Source organism: Pan paniscus, chromosome 5, assembly GCF_029289425.2.
Source record: "Pan paniscus chromosome 5, NHGRI_mPanPan1-v2.0_pri, whole genome shotgun sequence".
Lineage (NCBI taxonomy): Eukaryota > Metazoa > Chordata > Mammalia > Primates > Hominidae > Pan > Pan paniscus.
Genome location: NC_073254.2, coordinates 113503688 through 113529258, shown reverse-complemented (window position 1 = coordinate 113529258; position 25571 = coordinate 113503688). Strand labels below are relative to the sequence as shown.

Genomic DNA, 25571 nt, shown 5'->3' with positions numbered 1-25571 from the left:
TTACATTTTCTATGCATCCTTTAAGGGACACTGAAGATGCTTTTTGATACACTTTCTAAAATATTAAATAGGCATAATGGCTAGGAATATGTAACATTTAAGAAATGTTTCAGAAACTACAGAATCAAAGAGGTTTAAAGAATAAATTTCATATCTCTCTTCCATGTTATTTTATTAGGCAAATAAAAACTACAGGAGACAATTTAACATAAAATACAAATAAATATCTGGGGGTTGTCATCTTAGAGAACTCCCTACTATAAACAGCAGAAACAACTCAATTTACTTTATATTTCCAGATAGAAAGGCTGGAAAAAGTTTGGAGCCTTATGTGAGATCAAACTTTGGATCTATCGGAAATAAAAGGAAATCATAAATGACTGAGAAATATTTTTAAAGGAAGAAATTATAGGACAAAAAAAGAAATTCATCTTAAATATGTGATCAAGTTACTCTGTGTGACTTTTGAAATTGAAGATTTGGCAATTAAAATTTTAAAGTTCTTCCTCTTATTACCTACCTCTTGAATACAAAGTGTCCGAAACTGCCTAATGGAAAACAGATTTCTCTACGCAGCCTTCCTTGCCGTTCGGGTTGAATGAATTCAACTGGAGATATTGGTTATGACTTTTTTTATTCTTAGTTTCTCTTTGAAAGATAAGCATTGAATAATTCCTGAAAATGGTAAATACTTGCGAAGAGAAAGGTCTTGTTTTATGAATTTAATACGTAGTGGCATTCTTTAAAATTAAGTGTAATTTACGCAGCGAAATGGAAAACTATCAAAGTGGAGGCAATCCAAGGAAAACCTTAGAAAATGATAAACGCGTAAAAAAACGATACGCAACCATCAGAAGGTTCTCTCCTAATGTCTCACTTCGCTCAACAAACTATGGTGAAAAGACAGGGCGGAGGAGAAGGGGCGCTTAAAACAAAAGACTTCCTTTCCCACTCCCTTTTCCTCTGTTTCTTTTGCCAGAGCTTGTTGCAAACTCTTGGAAACATTGTTTAAACATAATACACTTGGTTACTTTATTCTTTCAGGGATTGTGGTGGGTGGTACCTAAAACTGACGGCTCTTGGAGTAACAGAAAAAGAGAAGTAGAAACTTTTCAAAAAGGCAAAAAACAAAGTTACCCTGCCCGCGGAGGTTCTAACAACAAAAAAGTAAAACACACTTTACTTAAAGGCACAGCTCATTTCACTGTCCGGGCTCCGTGCTTGGTAGCTGAGAGAAGGCTTGCTTCGCCTCTAGTTTCTAAAAGATCGCGCGGAGTACAGCTATAGAAAAGAGTGTAAGTTGGGAGCGTTATTCTCAGATTTATTCTGCTACGCGAAAGCTGCGGTTGCTAAAAGCAGAGCGTCCAAAGCAGCACACACCTCGGCTGCCATCCTCGTTCTCCTCTGAACATCCAGCGCGAGCTCAGAACCTGGAGGGAATCCTGGACCAGCAACCTGACTCCGCTCGGCACCGATTGGCTCCTGCCTCGGACCCCGCCCCCGAGGCCGGGGCGGCCATTTCGCCGGGACCCGCCCCTTGGCCCTGGGAATCGCCTCCTGGCAGGCCGGCTGTGCCTGCCACTCAGCCCGAGTGGCGGAGGCTCTCGGCTCGGAGCCCCGCCCCCTCCCCCCCTAATTGATATTATTGGAGTGTGGAGCAAGCGGCCGGTCTGCAGTCGGAGACTTGCAGGCAGCAAACACGGTGCGAGCGAACAGGAGTGGGGGGGAAATTAAAAAAAGCTAAACGTGGAGCAGCCGATCGGGGACCGAGAAGGGGAATCGATGCAAGGAGCACAATAAAACAAAAGCTACTTCGGAACAAACAGCATTTAAAAATCCACGACTCAAGATAACTGAAACCTAAAATAAAACCTGCTCATGCACCATGGTTTTTCAAACTCGGTACCCTTCATGGATTATTTTATGCTACATCTGGCTGCTCCGCTTTGCACACACAGGGGAGGCGCAGGCTGCGAAGGAAGGTAAGGTGATGGGAAAGCAAAGTTTGTTCTGACTTATTTATTTAGATGTCTACCTGCACAAGCCAGCTCGTCCGCGGCGCTGCCGGCCGCGCCTCCGGCGCCGGGCGACCCTCCCCCGCCGGCTCCCCGCCCCCTCACCGCTGAGGCCGCTCCTGGCGGACCAGCGAGCGCGAGCCAGGGCTGTTCCTAGCCGCCTACAGCCCTGTGCCCAGAGCCGTCCATCCGACGGGTGCGGGATTTCTGGCGCGGGCAGTCTGGAGGGCGTGAGCAGCAACGGGGGTGGGGTGGGGTTGGAGGAACTGCCGGCGAGCTTATTTCTTAGTACCTCAGGCGGGTCACATCTCTCTCTAGCTCGGTCTTCCTTCTCTCCTTATTCGCCTTCTGTGGGAGCTGCGGCCAGAGTTGGGTTGGAGACTGGGAAATGCAGCCCCTACCGTCTCCGCCAGCCCGCCGGCGAGTGGCGGGAGCCCGGAGCCTTCCCAGAGGGACCGAGACTTCGATGAGCTCGGAAAGCTCGGGTTACTAATGAAGTGCTCACTGCGTCGGAGGCGGCGGCGCGGTCCTGCGGTTGGCGCTCGGCCGCCAGCACGGAACAATAACGCCGCGGAGGTGAAGCGCGGCGTGCGGCGCGCGACCCGAGGGCCGGGGATGTCTCCATTCAGCGCGCGCTGCGCGTCGGGCCCAGCGGTCATGGGGGCAGCGGCAGCCCAGCGGGCTTGGCCGGGCCGTGGAGGCAGGGGGCGGGCTGGAGCTGTGCAATTTGTAAGGAGATGCCGCCTGGGCGACTCAAAGTCCCCAATTATTTGCCCCATAGTGCAGCAATTGAGGAATCCGAGTGCCCAATCCTTGCCAAAGACCTGAACCCTGAGGGTTGGTTCTGGTAGGAGAAGGCAGGTTTTATTTGGCAAGCTGTTACAGGTACGCCTGTATATGGTTATGTTTTCCTTCTTTGAACCTTTGACAGAAGGTAAAATACCTTTCGGTGCCTGTAGTTGGAGCTGGGGAAAAATAAACCCTGTCAATGGAAGTCTCTTGCTTTTGAGCAGTGTCACAATCCCATCCCCAACCCCCCTCATCCCGTCGCCCCCCTGGTCTTTCAGGCTGTGTATCTAAGTTTCATTTTTTGATCTGTTAAAAGCAGAAGAGAAATAATTGCTTATTCCTGATGTGTAGAGGGAGAGGAATCTGTTATGAAATTTAGGTCATGGTGGTTATCGGGCGGGGTGTTGAGGGGACTTACATATAGGTCCTTGATTCATCTATTTCTGAAAACTTAGTGCACCTTTTCTTTATTCTCATCGTGCACTCCTCTTAGTTCGCTCAAGCCCCCCTCCAACCCGGCGCCACATTCTAGTCCTACTTTCAGCCTGACCTTCTGACCCCACTTTCCACATCTGCAACCTGTATAGATGCTGAACCCATTCAGAGAACCCCGTGCCTCCAAGCTGGCGGTTACGCGTTTGCAGAAGGACGGACATCTGCTAGAAACGCACGCTCATCCCCTCCAAAACCACATTTCTACTCCCCTGACGTTAGCGATCAGAAACCTTCAGCCCTGGCATACTGTGATTCCTCTGGAATAGCGGACCAGAGGAAAAGTTTGCACCGCCGCGGCGAAACCCCGCGCGCGAACACACGCAGACTCGGGCTGGAGTTTGGGCTATAAATAACTGCATCACTAGGGGGAGAGGTTCCTGCAGCCAGAATGTCTAGTTCTCTTTGCTCTTCTGGGTGCAAGCTACGTGAAGAGGATTCTGATTCTAAGAGCCTGAATTCTTTAGATGCAGAAGTGTGATGTATAAAAGGCGCGGGGGTGGTGGGAGGGAGGGTGGTGATCTGTGGCTGGCGGGCGGCGAGTGCGCCCGGCTTCTAGGCGGCGACGCCTCTAGGGCGCAGCGGCGACCAAGAGCTGGCGTTCTAGGGGTTCACAAGCCCCGAGGCGGCCCGCAGTACCCAAGGGCTAGCTCTGGGAACCGCTTGAAGCAGGTGCCGGGCCTCCTGGGGCATTTGGGGGTGGCTAGAGGAAGATAAGAAACCCCCTTCCCTCACTTTCCTTGTGCACGTTCTCTCGGGTAGGTCAGTTATCATCGCTACAGGGAGCGCGTGTCAGAGTCTGACGCTTGGAGGCAAAGTGCAGCTGCTTACTTTTTCTCTCCGTAAATGCCGCCGCCTCTTCCTCAGAGGAGATGCTTCCCGAAAGCCACTCTCCTCTTCCCGAAAGCCACTCTCCTCTTCCCGACTCCTTCTCGAGCGAGGGCGCCACCGGCTCCCTGGAGTGCCCAGGTCTGGCAGAGGCGTAATGGATGCTTGGCGGGGCTGGCGCGCCCGTCTGGCAGCCCCCGCCCCGCCCCTCCGACGGCCCCGCCCCAGCCCCGGGACGCCAGCCTTTGCCCGCGCGGTCGTTGCCTGGGTCTGTCAGGGCGCGCCCCCAGTCTAGCCCCTCTCCCATCACCTGTTGGCCCACAGGACTCCGGGGCGCGGAGCCCTGGAGTCCTAGGCCTGGCCCCCAGCGTCCGGGTGAGCCGAGGGACTGCGCCTCCGCGGGCGCAAAGGGAGGTCGGCACTCTGCTCCGAGCGGGAAGGGTAACGCGCTCTCTTGAGGGTTTAACCAGAGAGCGGACCGAGCAGAAGAGAGACGCACGGATCACTTGAGAGCGGCTTCTGATTAAACGTTCTCGGGCCGGGTTCTGTTTTGTTTTAATTTGTTAGTTTGTTTCTCTCTTAACTTGGCCATCACTGCTGTCTGCTTAGGTCCCTTGCTTCCACCCCCAGGCTGAGCTGAGGGGTAGCAGAATGGCAATAAACAGTAATCTCGCAATGTTTATTTCACTCTCAGAAATGACCCAAGAAGGTCACCTGCATTTAAAATCCTGTTGTCTATATTCAGCACACAAGAAAAATAAAATAAAAATAAAGTAAGCATCTCAAAAAGAGTAGAGTACCTGGCCACCCACCTTGTTTCCTTGTGCTTCATGTCTGTTGTTGAGGATAAAAATAAACTTTAAAAATTACTTTTTATATAAATTCACTAGTCCAACGATTTATCGATGTTACAAGTTGAAATACAAATTGGCATTTTGAAAGTGTTGTGGGTGTGTTTCTCATTTGAAAGGGAGTCAAATGTTTCTGATCAAGTTTTTTTTTTTTCCTGTCAGTCTCCCTGAGAGTCTTAAGTGTAAAACACTAAACAAAGAAACAACAACAACAACAAAACAAAAATCCTGGGTCTCTATATTTTCATTTACAGTGAGTAACTTTGACTAGTGTGAAGGAATTAAACACATAATCAACTGTTCCTTTAAACAGATAATCAGTTGTTCCTTTGTTTTCTTATCATAACACATTTTTGTCTTTCAAATACATATTTTATCCCTAGTGATTGAGTTGTATAATTATTAAAAGTTCATATAAGCATGTATTTTAAGTAAAAATTTTAACATTTTGCTGAGGCTGATGTTAAGCCTATTGACATACTTAAAATTTATTCACTATTATTTCTGGACAAATTGATGCATTTGTCAAAATGGTGTAGAGTCAGATAAATATTTTTAAAGTGCAAAAACTTATGTAACTCTGAAACCAGTTTGACCGAAAGAGTGAGTGCTTTAGAAGAGTAATTGTCCAAAAAAGAAATAAAATATATCAAATAGAAATATTATGTGTATTAATATATAACATTCTAATGCATTCTCATATTGATAGTATCAGGAGCATTTATAACACTTTATATACATTTTAAATTAATCGCATTATGCTTTTTGATAGCATAAAAGTGAAATACAAGTGATTAGAAGTCAGAGTTGATACCATTTTGAGAATTATCTGTCACTTTGAAAATTTAGAAATTAAAAAAAATGCTGAAAAAACTGATGTTTGACTAACCTGAATAAAAATCTTGCAAATAATAGGCAATTTGGTTTTCTGCTAACATTGCTTAACATAGTTTTTAACATTTCTGTATTCATTTTAGCTTAAAAAACGACACTGTATGTGGAAAGATTTTTTAAAAGATAAACTCCAGTTCTCAAAAGACAATAGAAAATACTGCTGGCAGAATGTTACAAATTAATGACTGGATCAAGAGTAATATAGGAATTATACCTTATTATGTTCATGTTATTGTATTTGACAAATTTGAACAGCTCAATGGTTTACAAAACTGTAATATATAATTACTGTGGAATTAATGTATCACATATAAAATTTCTACCCTCATTCTAATATTGCATTTTAAGATTTATTTTAATATTGTAATTAAAGCATACCAAATATAATATTGGTGTCTTAATATCTTTTTTCCTTTAAGGAAGTGGAATATACATGTATCAGGAGGGTGTTCATTTCACCATTGATTTACTTAAATAACTACAGATCTTAAGTCATATAGTGATAGTTATATGAAAAGATTCACCTTAAAAATGTCTACATGTGTGCTTAAGTGTTTCATGTAACATATGGAAATACAACTTTCTTTTTCAGTACTACTGCTGGATTCTAAAGCACAACAAACAGAGTTGGAGTGGATTTCCTCTCCACCCAATGGGGTAAGTTTTTTTCATCATAAAATATCACTTTTTTAAAATAAGAAACAAAACGTTTCCCTTCCCTCCAGGGTAATTATTCACACTCTTCATGTATAAACTGTTTAATTCCAAATATCTCGTCCAATATTATGTTGCATTTATAATGAGACATTGAGTTCCCTGATTAGAGAGGGTATACTTAGAACTTTGGGAAATGGAAAAAAAAAAACAAACCTCATAGCCATAGTCTTTTGAGTTCTTATTGTGTGGAATCATACCTCAGGGTCCAGGCTGTAAATGCTAACTAATTACAGGGAACATTCCTTTCACAAACTCACTTAAACCTCTTTAGTTGCTTTATATTTCTAGTATAATCACCATGTCAGTGGTATATAATTCTTTAAATCAGTATGTAATCAATCTGTTTTCCTATTTTTAAAAGTTTCAGCATCATTCAAAATGTACTTTAAAATATAACTAAAAATGTACTATGTTCAACATTTTGGTATACAATTTACTATAAAATATTATATAGATTCTCCAAATTTATATTATGTGCTATCCGCTGTTATTAATCAGAAATGATGGCAAAGCCTGCACATATTACAATAAAAATCTGCAATAGATATGAGTGAAAATTGTCCAGTAATAACCTACCAAAATATTAGTAAATCTTTAAAAATACTAACCATTATTTTTCATATGTAAATGTAGCTCAGTATCCGTGTCTTCAGATCTTATTTTTAATTGTGAGAGAGGGCACATTCTTTATTCCTTATCAAGTAAGAGGGCTTTGAGAAAGGAGAAGATACCCTATTGCTATTTGTGTTTATCTTTGGCTTATTAAAAAAAACCGTGTGGAGTGTAAGTTATGATACAAAAACTAGCATATTTTGCAAAGAGAAGAATGAAAGTTTGAAAGAGATTGTTGAGATCATAAAATCAGCATGTCAGGAACTGAAAGTTTAAGAATGTAAAATATGAACAAAACAAATATGTGTAAGATATTTAGAGTTTTCATTAAATTTAATTTTTAAGATTCCTTTCATTCATATTGTGGTTATCTGTATTGGTTATGATAAATTATAAATCAATGGCAACCATTTTACAGATTAAATATAAAAATTCCATGAGTTGGAGGTATGAATATAATACCTTTCTTGAGATAAGTGGTTTCTGTGAGTAAAATAATATACATTATAGACAGCCATTCATGATAAAAAATGAAACACCTTTCTTGCCAATGACAGATGTAGCCCATTTTCTACCATCCATCAATTAAAACAAATAGAGATAGAGGATGGTTTTATCTCTGAGGAGAAGTAAACTGATATATGATTGTAGTATTTCATCCATGTAATACACAAAATGACAAATTATGACTGTCAATGTTATCTTGGACTCAAATGGGCATTTTATCAGTCCAAAGTATCTTAACAGTTAACCCTACATGTCTGTAGACATCAACACATAATATTAGAAAACAATGATGGACAATATTTTCTATATCTGTGCAATAGGTTAGTTTGCATGTGACTAAATACCTAACTAAAAAAAAGTTCTTGAGATATAAGTTTTGAGAAAATATTTCTATAAACATACTATAAAAATGCAGTGTCTGAATGAAGACATTTTTCCCAATGGCGTCATTTGTGGAAATGTTCATAATGTCTTAGAAAGTGAGATAATAAAACAACAGTTGTGTTAAATGAATTTATGTAGTCTCAATGTTTGTAGTCTACATCATAGTTTTCCTGAAGCATTCCCCTCTGGAATAAAATTTTAAGTAAAAATAAAAATTAATTGGGTTTCAAGGGTAGTAAAATTGATTTTTCTTATACAGAATAAATGAATAAATTTGTTCTCGAAGTTAGATAAAGGAATTCTTAGGCTATATTCTTTTAAAATAATTAGCTTTGGTTTCTTCAAACTGCAGAGTTGTTAAAAAGGAGCACATTTATCTTTGGAGCTTTTGATTTTTTGGTAGATATCATTACTAGTTTTACTTCTTTTAGCAATTTCAATCTAATTAAGAGACTGAAATCTACCCATCCAAATGGATGAATTTGGTTATGTTTGGCTGATTGCCATTCAGATTGTAGGCAGCTAACTGAAACAAAGGGAAGCTAGGCACACTGTTAACTAGTCACAAATGCAAGTTGAACTGAGTAAAAGCTGAACATTAAAATGGGTTCTTTACTACATTTGAGTACCTTTGATGATATTAGGCTGTGCATAACAAAATCATACCAAATATATAACATCATCAAAGTAATTTCTGAATTGTATTATATTGCTAATTTGTCAGTCTTGTTAATTTTCTAAGGACTGGTTTTAAAAGTATACATTAATATTGTACAGAACACTTAAATAAATCAATACTCAAATCAAGTATTTAAAATAAAAGTATTTACCACATGATTTTTATTTTCTCATCTTTTCTTGAAACAGTAGTTAAAATATTGCATGCTATGCAACTTTGGACTTGAACACAAATGTTTTGTCTTTGAATTTTTTATTGGGGAAATTAATATTAACATGACAATTTCATTATTAAGACATCATAAATACAAAGTGGGAAATTTTTTAATAATTGTACGAAGAAAACTATTCATTTAGGCTTTTAAGATTCCTAGGTGAAATGATTTTATTGATTAATGAGCGACAGAATATTATATATGGTTTAATAGTTTGAAATTGTTGCAAATTCTGACAAATGCACTTTTTTTCCTTTTTTGAGAAAATATTTAATATAGATTTGTTTGTAATGTACATTATATCAACATATAAATGGACATTTTTAAACATCTGATATTTTTCCTGTCAGAAGGTTTATACTAAATATGATCCAGCATGCAGATTTGCCATGTACATTTGATTGTCTATTGAAAGCAATTTATTTATAAAAATGAATCATACTCTTATAACTACTTATTTATAGTTATGTGGCTTTGTATGCGATATTATATATAACACTGGAATAAATAAATAGCTCTGTAAAATGTTACTTCCTTATATCTCATTTTGAAACGATTGTAAAATATTCCAAATTATAAATATCAACAGGTTGTTGAATGGTTTATTCAGAATACCGTGGGCATTTTCTTCTTCATGTTTTTAAGTACTCTGTAATCGTAAGTATGATATGGCCACTTAAAATGTCAACTGAGTTATCAAAAATTCTGCCAGGCATCCGTATGTATATACTTTCACTGGTAATTTAAATAATTGTGAGCTTTAGTCTATAAAAATTATAATCTCAATGGAGAACATAAACATAAGCAAACATGTAAAAAAGAAACACTAATATACTCACAGAAAGATATTAAACAAAATGAAATATTTATTGTATGTATACACAAAGCAAGCAGCGTAAGTATGTTCCACCACCAGGATGAAGCAGAACCTGGAATCTTACATTCTCTGGTTTATAGTTTTGCCAGCATAGGAATCAACCGAACTTTTTTGAAGATCTGTATTTGTGAAGTACTTGCACTTTCAAAAGCAAAATGTTATTTTTTGCTGAATGACTGATGACCTTTTTTCAAATTTTACAGTGGGAAGAAATTAGTGGTTTGGATGAGAACTATACCCCGATACGAACATACCAGGTGTGCCAAGTCATGGAGCCCAACCAAAACAACTGGCTGCGGACTAACTGGATTTCCAAAGGCAATGCACAAAGGATTTTTGTAGAATTGAAATTCACCCTGAGGGATTGTAACAGTCTTCCTGGAGTACTGGGAACTTGCAAGGAAACATTTAATTTGTACTATTATGAAACAGACTATGACACTGGCAGGAATATAAGAGAAAACCTCTATGTAAAAATAGACACCATTGCTGCAGATGAAAGTTTTACCCAAGGTGACCTTGGTGAAAGAAAGATGAAGCTTAACACTGAGGTGAGAGAGATTGGACCTTTGTCCAAAAAGGGATTCTATCTTGCCTTTCAGGATGTAGGGGCTTGCATAGCTTTGGTTTCTGTCAAAGTGTACTACAAGAAGTGCTGGTCCATTATTGAGAACTTAGCTATCTTTCCAGATACAGTGACTGGTTCAGAATTTTCCTCTTTAGTCGAGGTTCGAGGGACATGTGTCAGCAGTGCAGAGGAAGAAGCGGAAAACGCCCCCAGGATGCACTGCAGTGCAGAAGGAGAATGGTTAGTGCCCATTGGAAAATGTATCTGCAAAGCAGGCTACCAGCAAAAAGGAGACACTTGTGAACGTAAGTAATGTGTCCTATTAAAACTCTACTTTGCCTTTTTAAATTTCAGTATCAGACATTTTAAACTTTAATAGTTATTTGAATACGTGAATCTGCTCTGTACCAGAAGCGCAATTCAGTAGATCTTAAACAAAGCCACCGTTGAACTTAGTGATTGCCCTACAGTAGCATCTGCACTAAGTGTATGTAATCAATATAGGTGATAATGAAATTTGTTACTAAAATTTAATGTGTCCTATGCTTAACATGGAAGTCAATAGTTGCACATTGGGCTATGGAGTTTAGAGAGGAGTCTGGGTAGTTGGACATGTAGCCTGGCAAGACTGAGGTGACATTTAACAGGATTTAATGAGATGCCATTCCTCCTGTTTTTAAACCCATATTGTCTGGGCCGTTGAGTAGCAGTAAATAGGAGGTTAAGAGGGCTGTGAATAAGAGCTCTAGTGACAGGCAGGGCATAAACGAATACATTTACAAACTTTTAGAATTATCTTATATAAATACTATAACTTTAATACAAAATTTTCAAATTTCACTTACAAAATCTCTGTGGTTACTTCTGAGAAAGGTGTGTTTTTTTTTTTTTTTTGGACTAAGTACCAAAATGACCACATTTTTGTGAAAGTGGGCCAAAGTAAAGTTTTAATTATTATAGTACACCAATTGCATGTTTTGAAACAATCATGTATGAATTAGTAAACTTTTTTCTTTGTTTTATAAAACCGTTTTTTTTCTCTTTCCTAGCATTATGTGGCTAAATATTTAAAACTATGTCATATGGACCTTCAAGATTGATAGATATTCTGTTTCTAGGTTTCATGAAAATAAATTATAAAGTTATGTTACTAGTGTCTCTTTTTAACTTATGATATATAAAACATAATACATTAAAAATAACACATATATCTATATTTATTTTTACGCCAGAGCCAGAAGCACAGGTTTTATACTTGGAATTCTTAGTTGAGCTAAAGGGGACTACTGATAATAATAACTATTATAACTAATTTTTCTTGATAACTTAGTATGTGCAGACATCCTCCATTTCCTTTACATAGGCAAGCTTATTTAATGAGGTAGGTATGATTATCATTTATGTTTTACACAATAAAAAAATAGAGGATATCAAGAGTAAATAGCTTGCTTGCAGTTACGTTAGTAATATTTGTCTGAGCTTAAATTCAAACTTGAGATATTCTGACTTTAGAGCCTAGGCAACGATATTGCCCTAGTTTTAATCACAAAGCAAGGAGAATCCTAGGAAATACTGTTTCAAGGCTCATAGTGTTTAGGTGCCTCATATACATATATAAATTGGATTACTTCCCCATAAAATTCTCATTCTAGTAGAATATTTTTAAAATTAAATAATTTTTAAAAAGTTTAGACCTGTGCTATACAGTACTGAACCCAGCAGTCACGTGTGGCTCTTTAGGTTTTGAAAAATGACTATTCTACATTGAGATGTGCTGTAAGTAAAAGTTACACACTGGATTTCAAAGCTGTACTGCAAGAAAAAAAAAAGTAACATATGTCCTTAACAATTTTTAAATGTTGATTACATGTGGAAATAATAATATTTTAGGTATACTGGGCTAGATAGAGGATAATGTTAAAATTTCAGCTGTTTCTTTTACTCTTTTTTAGTGTGGCTAGAAATTTTAAAATTGCATTTGTGGCTCACATTGTGTTTGTATTGGATATACTTTTCAAATGGAGTAACTGAGCAAATACCTTTTTCTGTCCTATTCAAAGAGTTAAATACTTCATGTGGATGGCTGCTAAGCATGTAAAGTACCTATGGCTCTGCACTCAATTATCATCTTCACCAGAGGTGACATTGTGAAGTGAACTCTGAGCAAAACAAATGGAGATGATATAGGTTCAGGTCCCATAGGCCAGTTTAGCAGTCTCCTTTTATGTCCCTGAAGGAGTCAAACCTGTCTCCTATTGTCTTCTTTCCCTTTCCCTCACTGGCAGTATTTCTAATTGAGTAGAAAATCCTGCAGTTTCCATATATGTGGAAATAAGAAACTGATGAAGATTTATCCCTGCTTGTAGGCAAAATGCTATTCCACTGGGTAAGTAGAGAAATATTCTCAGTGAACTAATCAATTCAATGAAAGGCAGCGTTCCTATTGACAGGAGGTTAACAGTTACTTGAAAGTGATGGTGGATTCAGCAATAACTGTTACAAAAAATTTTGGGAACCTTATTGCACTTTAGTTATGAAAGGAGCAGTTTCAATATTATGCAGAACTTGATTGATATGAAAAAGGAACTTAAAACTTTTACACAATTAAAATGGGAAAAATAACGAAGTAGAAATACATATAAAAGTACACAATTAAATTTATCTGAGAAAAGATAGGAAATAACATTAAAGGCCCTGTGTTTTAAAGGTTTTAAAGAAGATTACGGGTTTTTGTGGCAGTTGTTTCACTTTGTGTAATTTAACTCATTTATTTGTTAAGAAAATGCGATTTCCACATTTATTCATAAGAAAATGTGAACAGGAGCTGTTCGAGTTTTATGCTTCTAATTATAGAATTTAGTAAGAAAAGAAAAGCAGTCTTAAACCACAGTAAATAGATATATTTATCATGAAAAATAAACCTCAATTTATTTCAAATGAGAAAAATCATCTCATTAAACATGGTACTGTAAAATTACTTACATTCATCAAATTTAATTGCAAGAATTGAAACATTTTACTACCAAAATTATTGTTACCTGCAAACTATACCAAGGTATTTAAAAATAAAATAAAATTACTCCACTGTCATCTTCATTAATTCTGCTTTTGAATACTTGAAATTAGGTATTAATATTATAGTAACATTTAATTAAAAAATAAAAATACATGGTTAAAGGAGGCAAGATGCTGCCTTATGGTTTAATCGAAAGAATATGTGTGCGTTGTTGTAAGTCAAGTAAATTGCTTATGACATAACTTTCTTAATTTTTAGCCTTGGTGATGTTGACAAAGGAATTAAATACCTTCTACTTAACCATGGAACTATGTTCATTTGCAAAAACACTTCCCTCCTTGGCATAATTCCAATGCATTGCTGCAAGAGTACTTGCCTCTGGAATCACTCCAGGCTTGCCTTTACAGTATTCTTCCTGTTTCCTTTCAATGATCCTGTTAAGAGTTTGAAAACAAATTCCAGTCCCATATTGAGGAAAACTAATGTGTTTGGGAGAGGATGCTAGTGAGTCCCTAGCCAAATGAGAGTGGTTAGCCACTTAAAGGCAAGTTTATCTGGGCACATTTTGAAGTAGCAGCCCATTGTGATGTTTGCTAGAAGACAATATGAAATATGAATAACTATAAAAAACTGATTTTAGGTTTGATGAGTTGATGTAAAAGCTTTTCTTCATGACTGAAAAAATAGCTCAATTTTGAAAACCAAATGCTTCTCAAGTCTAATATGTGGAGAACTTCTGTCCAATTCTTAAACATAGTATTTTTATGAGGACATCTCTTTATATTGATTTAAGAATTTATAATTTCATTTAGTATACTTTTATTGTCATTTTTTAAAATTTACAAGTTATGTAACAACTTTGATGCAAACTAGCCAATACATTTTCTTAGATAAAAAGTATAGTTATTTTAAAAATTAAGAGATCCTGTCATATTTTACATATGTAAATATTTCAGGAAGACTAATAAAATAAATCTACTGAAGTATATTTCAATTTTTGTAACTTTTATGCAATTTTATTCGATTTAGAAAGTAGAATAGTGCTTGTCAAAGTGTGGATCTGGATATTATAACTTGGATTTGCATAGACAGTTTGCAGTTTATACTGAACAGTCACATTCATTTTCTCATTTAAACCTCACCACATCACTAAGATGTGGAAAATATTATTATTTTTCTCTCTCTTTCAACATATGAAGAAGCTGAAGCTCAGAGATATTAATAAGTAACAAAATTGGATAAGAATTCAAAAATCCTGTTTACCAATTCAAGTCTTTTTTCCTCACTCCACTACTTCTCTAAAATTTGTTCTGGACTTTACCCAGTAGATTTTAGTTACTAAAAAACTAATGAAACTTTATTCTATGTAGGGTGACCATATGCCCGATATGCCTGGGATAATTGTTTTTTTAATTAACACTGCTTCTTTTTGCTTTGAAAATTTTTTTTTTTTATTTGGATGATAATCCTACTTGTAAAAAATTCTTCTCATTTGGAAGTAAAAAATTCAAAGACATAAGATTTACATGCACATATATCAGGATATAGAAATGTGATTTACTTGCATTACTATATTGCTTAATTTAAATTTTCTGAAAGCAAATATGTAAAATTTTTCTTTCAGATGATTTCACGTAAAGGGGAATTCAAGTAATCATACACTTATAATTTTTATGAGAACTTTTCCTAATAGCAGCTTTTTAATAGTTTGTTAATGTTGAGGTCTATCATTATTTTAATAATATATAATTTATGAACATATGTATAATTTAACAAATGAAACAATACATTCAATTTTATAGCATCAACAATATTTAAATTCTGTTTCTTGATCAAAGTTTTTGAAAACTGCCTTTATTTTCACAGACGAGTAGCATGTAATTTGTACCATGAAATTTTCATAACAAATGAGTCTTTATATAGTATTTATAATCATATATATATATATATATATAAAAACACACACACACATATATACAGAAATGTAAGAAACACCAGTGGGTTAGTAGCTCAGATGCCGGAGTCACAGTTTCAAAATGCTGGTTTCACAACTTACTAGGTGCATAAAGTAGGACAATCTCTCTAAACCTTAATTTCCTTAAGTATAAAATGGGGCTAATAGAAATAGTACCTCCCTCATAGGGTTCTTGTCAGAATTGAATGAAGTAATGTATGTACAAATCCTAAAAATAGCATGTGGGACATAGCAAATAATCAATGAATGCTTATCATTAATAATAAAACAAGGAATTTGCTAAGTAAAGAAACCTTATGGTGATGAACAAATGAACATGTATCTCACAGGCCACAAATAGTTAAATATCCTTTAAGCAAGTAATTTCACACCTGTTAATTTATCTAAGAAGGCATTTCAATTAAAAAATATTTTACATAACCCTTTTTTTCCACCAGCAGTGTATGCAATTTTAATTATTGATAATAACCTAAATGTCCAAAGTTAAGGTGTATCACCTTGATTGAACTTAGTCTATAGAATATCAATGATATTATAAAGGAATTTTGAATTTCTATTAATAATTTTGAATGAAAAACAAAAATTTGTATAAAATGACATTTAGAATTATGCAAAATATACATAGGAAAAAGAGTAGATGGTAGTCTAACAATGAATGTATCCGTGTAGTGGGATTGTGGGTGATCTTTTGTTCTGTCTATAATTCAAAACATCTTGAACATTAACTTTTATTTTTGTACACTATAATTTTAAGTTCTAAGTAACCAGGTAGCTTATATAAAGACAACTTGAATTGTATCTCCAAAATATGGGTTTTTAAATTAAGTTTGTTTATGTATAAACACAGGGCTCAGGTACTATAGCAGTAGTAAGTGGCAAATATAGTTTAAATTATATAAAAGGTAGAAGATATTAATAGAAGGCATTCAATAAATACAGCTCATATATTTTGTTCGTTTTTAGTTGTTAATAGATACCAAATCCTATTTTAAGTACTTGCATGTATTAAGTAATTTAACCTTAAAGGGAGGTGTTACTAATTTAGTCTAATAGAATGAGACTATTATTACCCAGTTTAAAAGAGAAAAAATACTCTTACCGTGAGAAGTATATGTCTCTCTCTCTCTCTCCCTCTCTCTAAACATGTGTGTGTATATATATATATATGATTATATGTATACATGTATACATATATATGTTTATATATCTTATATAAGTTTGTATATATATAAATTCATGAATAAAAACAATGTAAGGAAACTGAAGCATAGTGACTTTGGGTTAAGTACTTATGATCACAGAGTGGTGAACTGCTTTTTAATCAAGCTAGTCTGGCTTCAGAATCCTTATTCCTAACCAATACCCTGGATCATGTCTTTATAGAGGAACATTTTATCTATTGCAAAGTCTTTTATGAACATAAACTTTTTTCAGAACATCTTGAAAGGTGATACAAATCTGAACATTTTCTTTCATTTATCATAATTTCGAAATATGTGTCTCTACCTTTCCTAACATCCTAAATATTTCACTTGCTTTGTCATTCTCTTTTTGATTCCAGTTCTTTCTTTAGATGGCCATCAGATTGTATTTTGTAAAACACAACATAGTATCATTATTCAGAAAGCTTCAGGCTTCTAATTACCTAGAAAAATTGTCTGTATTTTAAACTTGCATGTAAATTTCCTCATCTTCACCTTATCTTCTTTTCTAACTTTCAGTCACATTTTTATCACAGTTGAAGCCCCTGCTCCCTCTGCCTGATACTGTTCTCTCACTCTGCCTTAAGCATGCCCATAGATATTTCTACGATGTCTCATTATTTAACATTTGGCCTCAACTAAAAGGAAAAAAATTAACAATTATATATCTCACAATTTTCTATTATACTTTAATTATATGCATTCTTGAAGAGGCTCCCTAGCTTCTTTTTCAAATTCTGATGTTGGTTACTGGCAGTACCATTCTCCTTGTTCTTAATCTATCTTGTTTTTTCCTACGTAGTTACCATATATTTTCTTATGGTCTCCCAGTTGTAGAAATTCTGCCTTTCCTTAAAATATCAATTTAAATACCATGTATACCCTGTTAGTTGATCTCTCCTTTTTCTTTCTTTTTTTTTTTTAAGAGATGAGTGTTGCCATGTTGCCCAGGTGGGAGTGCAGTGGCTATTCACAGGTGCAACCATAGTAGATCATAGCACACTACAGCCCAGCACTCCTGGGCTCAAGTGATCCTCTCTGCCTCTACCTCCCAAGTAGCTGGGACTACAGGCATCTGCCACTATGCCTGGCTTCTCTTTTTGAGTACTTAAACTTTGCCCTTTCCCTAGGGGAATCATTGCATGCTATCTTATTTTATTCCTTGTCTTTTCCTCTTAAAGATTCTATTTTTTTAAACAGCTAAACCTTGTGATTTTTTTTTTACCTACCCGCCATGATACCTAGCAGTTTCTTACACCACCTTAGCCTTCCAATAAATATTTATGAAATTTCTTAAAGAATTACTCATAAACTACCCACTGGCAAAGGAAATATTTTCTTTCTCTGAATTCATTTAATTCAATGAATTTAAATTAATTTCAATGCAATTAATTTAATTTCTTGTATATGGCTAGTCTGTATGAGTAGTCTTAAACTTTGTGAGGATGGGAGTCCTTAACTACATTCCATTTTCCTCATAGCAAATAACAGGATAAAATGCTAATAATTAGCAAACATAAACAAGACTGCCTTCTGGAGTTGAAGAATTTATTCATGTGAAGATAATATAATTGTTACTTATTGTCACATTCTCATGCTTTCTTACTGTCTTTATGTGTCTTTTCAATTTCTCCCTTTTTCTCCTCTGAGGAAACAAAATGCATTTCACCCGTGTTAGCATTATTTATGTCTTAAGAAACAGAGATCTAAGAGCCTGCTAACATTTTCTATATTAAGAAGGCCTTGAAGTGTGTTTATATTTATATTATATGGGAAAGCAACTTTTGTTATAAAATTATATTGTTTTGCTTCCAAATTATATATTATAAATATTAGTTTGGATTGCAAAACAAAAAATAACAGAAAGAAACAAAACATGATAATTATCCCTAAGCTAATATTACCCTATTGTCTCTGTAAGTGGGAAATTACATAAATTCCATATTATGTCAAAACGTTTTTCTCCTATTTGAGTTATACCTACACATATTACCTTTACAATTTTTTATGCCCTTCATTAAATTATTCACATTCAGAAACTCAAAATACTTGTTTTAAGACATTTTTGGATAGGTAACATACACAGATCTAGAACAAATGTCATCCCTATGACCCAGTTCCACAGTATATTTTTCCAGGTACAAATATTGTTATTAGTTTCTTGTGTACCTTGCAAAGATAATTGCTCTTACCTTCCTTAAAAACATGGAGAAATATCATTTTGATGCTTAAAATTAGAATCATGTCACAATTTCCAATTAGAACATTGTAGGTTTTATTTGAAATTATACTTCTTTTTACCCATATTTAGTCATCTTTGTTCTCACAATGCATCTAACATGGTACTTATTTCAGTGAATAAAGAAGGATAGAAAGAACTGATGAAAGGGGGGAGAACATAAGGAAATACGGAAGGAAATAGGAAATTAATGTGTCTGATTTAGTTTTCTGTGGTTTGTTAGTTTAGTGTGACTTCAGAGTGTTTCTAATTAACCTAGCATTGGGAAGTACATGGTCAGTCTTTTATAAATTTCTAGTGGAAGTTTAAATTGGCATCGGTTTCTGGCAGGCAGTTATAATACAAATCAATTATGCCTTAAAATTTTGCATTTGATTTGATTTTTCTGTGTAATTCATAGCTATTTTCTCTAAGATAATCACTAATCTATGAAATATTCATGATGATATTGTCTATCATTAGTTATTTTATAGAAATAATATTTTCATGGGAGAATTTTGACACAGCTATATATTTGATATTTTTCTCTATGTCCATACAAATATGATACATGAATACCAGAGGAAAGATTTCAGAAAATCTTTTTGTTTCAATTTTTCTCACATTTAAATAACTTTAAATTACCTCATCCCCTGCAAAATATCTCACAAATTTAGTTTTATGGATGCATGTCTTCATTAGGATATTAATGTAAGTTTAATATGTGAAAAGTAGAAGGTCACATGCACATACAAGTTTTTATTTTTTAACCTGGTAGTAAAACAACTCAATTTAGAATTTAGTTCAAATTAATGAGTTATAGATGTTATTTTTTGTTTTCTACCCGTGTTACACACTTTGGCTAAAGTTATAGAATCTGTAGGTATATGTTACAATATTAATCTCGAATGATAGCATTTCTCAGGAAGCCAAAGTGATACATCAGCTGAAACAAATGTACATTATTTTTCTTATATTCTGTGATTTTGTTAAGAGTTATGGAAGGTTTATTATTTAATTTACTTTGTTTAGTGTCGATGAATGACATAAGAACAAAGAAACCCAGGGAAATTGCACTCTGGGATGTAATAGTTTGAAAGTTTTTAATGGTTATATTTTTTATGGATTTTGAATTTTTTCATGTTATTTAGTCATTTAAGTTATTTACTGCTGATGATTATGTTATCTCTTGCTCCTAATGTATTAGAAAATCAGGGGGCTTTGAAAGGACACATACTGTATTTAATATTTTGTTTCATGTGTCACCCAGTTAACACCTAGTTTAACCCCTGGCCTGTGGTGATGGTAGCCTCAGACTTACCCTGAACCCATTAACACTGAATTACAACCTTACATAGAAAACCTAGATCTGGAGAAGAGATCACTGTGATGCTTTTATGAATAAAGCATAATATCAATCTGATACAATATTAACTACATATCATACATTTATCATTTTTAAGTTGAATGATTCAACAATCTATTACATTAGTATAACCTAGTCTGCTTTTTAAAGAAATCATTCTTGGTAGGCGCAGTGACTGATGCCTGTAATCCCAGCAGTTTGGGAGGCTAAGGTAGGAGGATTGCTTGAGGCCAGACGTTTGAGACCAGCCTGAGCAACGTAGTGAGACCCCAGCTCTGCAAAAATTGGAAAAGTTATTCAGGTGTAGTGGTGTGTGTCTGTAGTCTTAGCTACTCAGGAGGCTGAGTTGGGAGGATTACTCAAACACAGGAGGTTGAGGTCACAGTGAGCAGTGAGTGATAATGGTACCACTGCACCCCAGCCAGGGTGACAGTTAGACCTTGTTTCTAAACAAAACAAACAAAAAAGCAGGGCAGGAATCATTCTTTCTAAAAGAGAGTTGGACCAGGAGAGGGATTAGGGGTGAATGGATAGGTGTGGAGGGATAGAACACATCTAAAAAACACTTGTATATGTGGAGTTGCTTGATAAAATAAAAGCTTATTCTGAGAAAAATAAATGAAAGATTAGTAATTCACTGTGCAATTCTATATTTCCAGTGATTTATATGTTCCCTGTTTATTTTAATAGTAGTTTACTATCATTATTTGCTAAACTAGTTCTCATATAGAAAATAATACCAAATGGCATTAGCTTACTTAATGACATTAACCTAATATATAGGTTAAATAAACCTAATGGATTTTTAAAATGTTTCATAATATCTTCTACATTTATCCCAGTAAAATAAGTGACTTGTATTATATAATGTCCCTATTTTAGTTGACATTTTCCTATAAAGTACTTTTATCCTCGAAGAGAGATGTGCGGTAGGATATGCCCCTCACCCACTCAGATATGATACACTCTTTATAACACAAAAGTTCTTTGGGCATTCTTGTACTCCTTTAGGGCATAATCTCTTTCAAGACACTTAATATTACAAATTCTTCAAGTCTGAGTGTGCCTTAAAGATCATCAGAGATAAATTAGAGGGTTTTTTTAGTCTTTTTATTTTTAAATATATGGGACAACTAAAGTCCTCATTTATACTTCTAACAGTTCATTAATGACAGATTCAAAAGTAAGTCACATCTTACTCTTTCCAGTTTCCTTTCTCCTTTGCCAGTACACACACATAATACATATACACACACACAACCACAGATATCCAAAAGCATGCATATATAAATACACTCATATGTATGTGCACGCGCACGCGCACACACACACACACACACACACACACACAGAGCCAACAAGAGGGGAAAACATAAGTCAACATAGTGGAGCAAGAAAACAAAATATCTTCTTGAATCATTTTTAGATTTCCAAATTTCTATGCATTAATTCCTTAATTTGGGAGTACTGAATAGTTAAGATTTCTTTTCTATGGAAATCTCAATTTACAATTAAAAAGAGGCTAAAAAATCCTGTAGAATATTATTGAATTATTTCACATTTTAAAAATAATAAAATAAAGCTACTTCAATAACATCTTTAAATATTGCTTCACAGAACAACAAAGGTGTAAACAAACTTCTTTATTTTCAAGTAGATATTTAGGTTTTCTTTATCATATGGAATACTTGAAGGCTATTTATGTCTGGGAAGGGAAGAGAAAGTAAACTTCACTTTTTATATACCTCTAAATTTCTGTGGTATTTTAGAACAAAAGAACACAAATTTTAGCAATTAATGATTAGGAAATGTGTTTTAAAATGAGAACAGTGGGCACCTCTTACGTGATCAGAAACTGAAGATTTGCGCAGGAGCAGAAGTTTTGCTGTTTTACCGTGTGATTTCTGACCAGATCTCTTCTGAGAAACCTTTAAACTTTAACCTCTCTGCCCTTGCAAGGGAAAAGGGGCAATCACCCTTCTGCAATATCTGTTTCTCAAAACTGACTTTTAAAATTAACACATGTTAAGCTTAGACATTCAGGCTGTGAATTGGAACTGGGAAAACACGTGGCTCAAGAGTTATGTTGAGACAGTGTTTTAGTTTGCAAAATAAACCTGACAGGAAATTTTAAAGTTCACTATTTAGCACATGTTCTTTACTGTGTCTAATGTTTATTCTGCACAAACATTATATACAGGAGAACTGTGTTTTTCAGAGCTGAACATAACAATTGGATCATTTCCCTCCTTTGTAAATTTTTCCAATGAGACAATTACTACTACAAAATCAAACAGCTCTCTTGCTGATTTTCAAGATTATTTACTAGGCCATCACTGTGTATGTATTCATCCTCTAATATGCCTCATCCTTCATTATAATAAAGTGTATCTTCTTTTCAATCCCTGTTCCATCTGATTTCTTTTTTTTTTCCTTCTCCATCTTCTCTTATAGTGTTTTAGACACTGGCATTAAATGTTCATTTATCTTTGAGAAAATTCTACACTATTCCTTTAATGGAAAGATAAATAGTAATTTCAAAATAAAAATTACAAATCATACGGTATGGCACATTTTCATAATTTGAATTCTGGCCTCTTTTATAGAGCTAAGAAAATAAATCACACTTTGATCAATGCTGAAGGTTATAGTCTCTTTTGTAACATTTGGACGGTGACTTGTATAATTCCAGAATTACCACTCTCAATCAATACTGTAAAGGAACTCAGCCAAGATGTTTATAAGAGTACTTAATCAGTTAAAGTTCTTAATCTTTATTTTTTCTGAAAGCTGAAGTAGTTCTGTTATGGTGTGTTTCAATTTGAGAAAGAGAAATGGAGACCAATAACAAATAAGAATATAAAAATAATATATAGAAATAGTTTTTGCTGCCAGGAAGATAGATTAAGGGTGAAGAGGTAAGAGTGAACAAGGTTAAAATACTGACACAACTTGTTCTGATCTTTAGTTTTTAAGGATTTTCTGTCATTATATACTCTGTTGCAGAGACAAAAACTATATGTTAGATCTGTAAAAGAACATACATATTCAGGAACCTGTGAATACAACTCATTTAAGCTTATATGTTACAAGCTGGGATAAAGTTGACTAGAAAAACAAAACACTGATACATACCAGAGTTCACTTTAAGCACACTTTTTTATTGCAGCCACTTTCTTTTTCTTCCTTTTTTAAAAACCACTTTGTAATGTATAATATGAAAGAAAATAACAAAACCAAATCTGCTTTTGAATATAGGGTAATTTACACAGAAAACAATGTACATTATATTCATATAAACCTAAAGGGCACAGTTATTATTCATTAATGTTAATAGATAACTGAGTGTCGCTTGCCAGTCAGACTGGAATCCAATGGAATGTTGACATCGATTGATGGACATACTCATGAGAATATTCGTAGGTAGACTGCTTAGGTCAGTTGAACACATAACACTATCCTGGACCCAACTTTGGGGGTGATAAATCTTGCTATTTTTCTTTATTCTTAAAAAACATTGCATATTCTTCAGAATTCATATAATTAAGATTAATTTAGAGTTTTAGGACCATATTTATCAATTAAGAGTAATGATTGATTTGATTTAAAGAAAAACTGGGTTCCTGGTGCTTCTGGTTCCCATATTGGAGGAAGAATTTTGATTTTGTTTACTCTGTTTTATAGAATGAAAATTCTAAGTAAAAATTGATAATTACTTTTCATATACATATTTGAAATTATTGGAACTTTTCTTGAAAAACTATTTACTTGAGAGAATAAAAATTGAGCATCATGGATGCACATCCTATATGACATTAAAAAAATAGAAGGAAACTGTGTTCTTACAAGTGTTGGTATTGTATTTTTTTAATGGGCTTCTCCACCTTAGTAAGTATACTTATTTTAATGATTGAGGTTAATGATACATCTAGAACAAAGCTTTTGGCTGAAGAAATTTTCATTGATAGTTATTTTCAACTATAATTTGATAATGTTCTCAATTTTAATGAAAACAGTAACACTAAAAATAATATTCAGAATATTCAGAATATTTTAATTAAGCTCATTAATAGATTCTATTTCAGAATCATATAATATATTATCATATATTTTTCTCTACAGTCTAACAAAAGGGTTAACATGGTTAGAATTAGTAATTCTTCATTTTTAGTGAATTTATTTTTAATTTCCCCATTTGTACTGGGGATTGTCATATTTATATTTATGTTGCATACATTTATTGGCTAACTCTGAAATTCCAGATGTGCAAATATATTGTTATATTTTGTATGGAATAATTTTGATAGCTATATATTGTAGTACTTTAGAGCTGAGTTACAACTGCATGTTTCATAATAGTCATTTTTCCTAAAATGTAAATCTATTTGTAAAAACATTTTATCATTTTAGCATATGCGTTTTTGAAAAGTGGAATTTGGGGTTATGTAATCTCTTTAACATTCAAGTATCAATAACAAATCTCGAACATATTAAAAGAGCTCACAGTCAGGATCTCAAGCAGCATGTAATTTATTATATTGTTATAGCATCTTTGTTAGGTATTAAATATTTTTATATGCTTTTAGTCAGGATAGGATCTATATCACAGCTTCAGCCACTAGTAAAAAGCAAAATATATTTCTGAAAATTATGTAGAATTTTTTTCAGGTATGTACATTTTAAAATATGGTTGTCAGTAACAGTTTATATAAAATGACTAGAAAAGTACATTTTTTCTACCTAATGAATAGTTCTGTATAATTATTGTTTACACATTAGTCATCAAAATGGCATGAGATTTTGATTTTTCACCTAGAAATATGCTGTGAGATTATCCAAGGTTAATTTCGACAGATAAATGACATGTCACTTTCATTAAAATGACATTGGGAAACTGAGATAAATAGTTTAGCATTTTCTGTGCTGACATGATGTTTGCCTGTCTGATTGCATCCTTTCCAATAGACAGCAGAGACACAATTACAAAAAAAGACATCTGTGCCAAGGTTTAGCTAGCCAAAAAGGGCATGCTCTTGTATTTAAAAAGGTAGAGAATCCAATCGATGAAAACGTCTGGACCTGTTAGCACCAATAAAACTGAAGGCCACTGGGAAGCTCAGAGAGGGTCTTTGTTGTAGAGATAGAAAGAGACCCAAACTATGACACTTTCAGAGGAGAAGGGTCAGCAAGGAAGATCATCCATCTTCTTCAGTGGCAGCTTTCTGTCAGATTCTAACCCTGTTTAGTGGAGGAACTAAGCCTCTTCTGTTGACACCAACCGATTCTCAGCCAAGTGTAAATGAAGCTAATATTCACTGACCTTATGCATAGCAAATGAAGCCCTATGTGTCATTTGAGAAATAATGT

At 34.8% G+C, this 25571-nt stretch overlaps 1 protein-coding gene across 5 annotated transcripts in view; it reads left to right on the top strand.

The window, feature by feature from the left end:
* Positions 1-1645: 1645 nt before the first annotated feature.
* The window catches only part of EPHA7 (EPH receptor A7), a 178579-nt gene continuing 154653 nt past the window's right edge, over positions 1646-25571 (top strand). For 2 of the 5 annotated variants that reach the window (XM_034962538.3, XM_034962537.3), the window contains exons 1-3: positions 1646-1982; positions 6462-6526; positions 10063-10732. In XM_034962538.3, coding sequence (XP_034818429.1) covers positions 1886-1982; positions 6462-6526; positions 10063-10732 — 832 coding nt within the window. In that variant the 5' untranslated portion in view covers positions 1646-1885. The remainder of the gene's footprint in view (positions 1983-6461; positions 6527-10062; positions 10733-25571) is intronic. The other 3 variants (XM_034962535.3, XM_034962534.3, XM_034962539.3) reach the window with 2 other exon arrangements.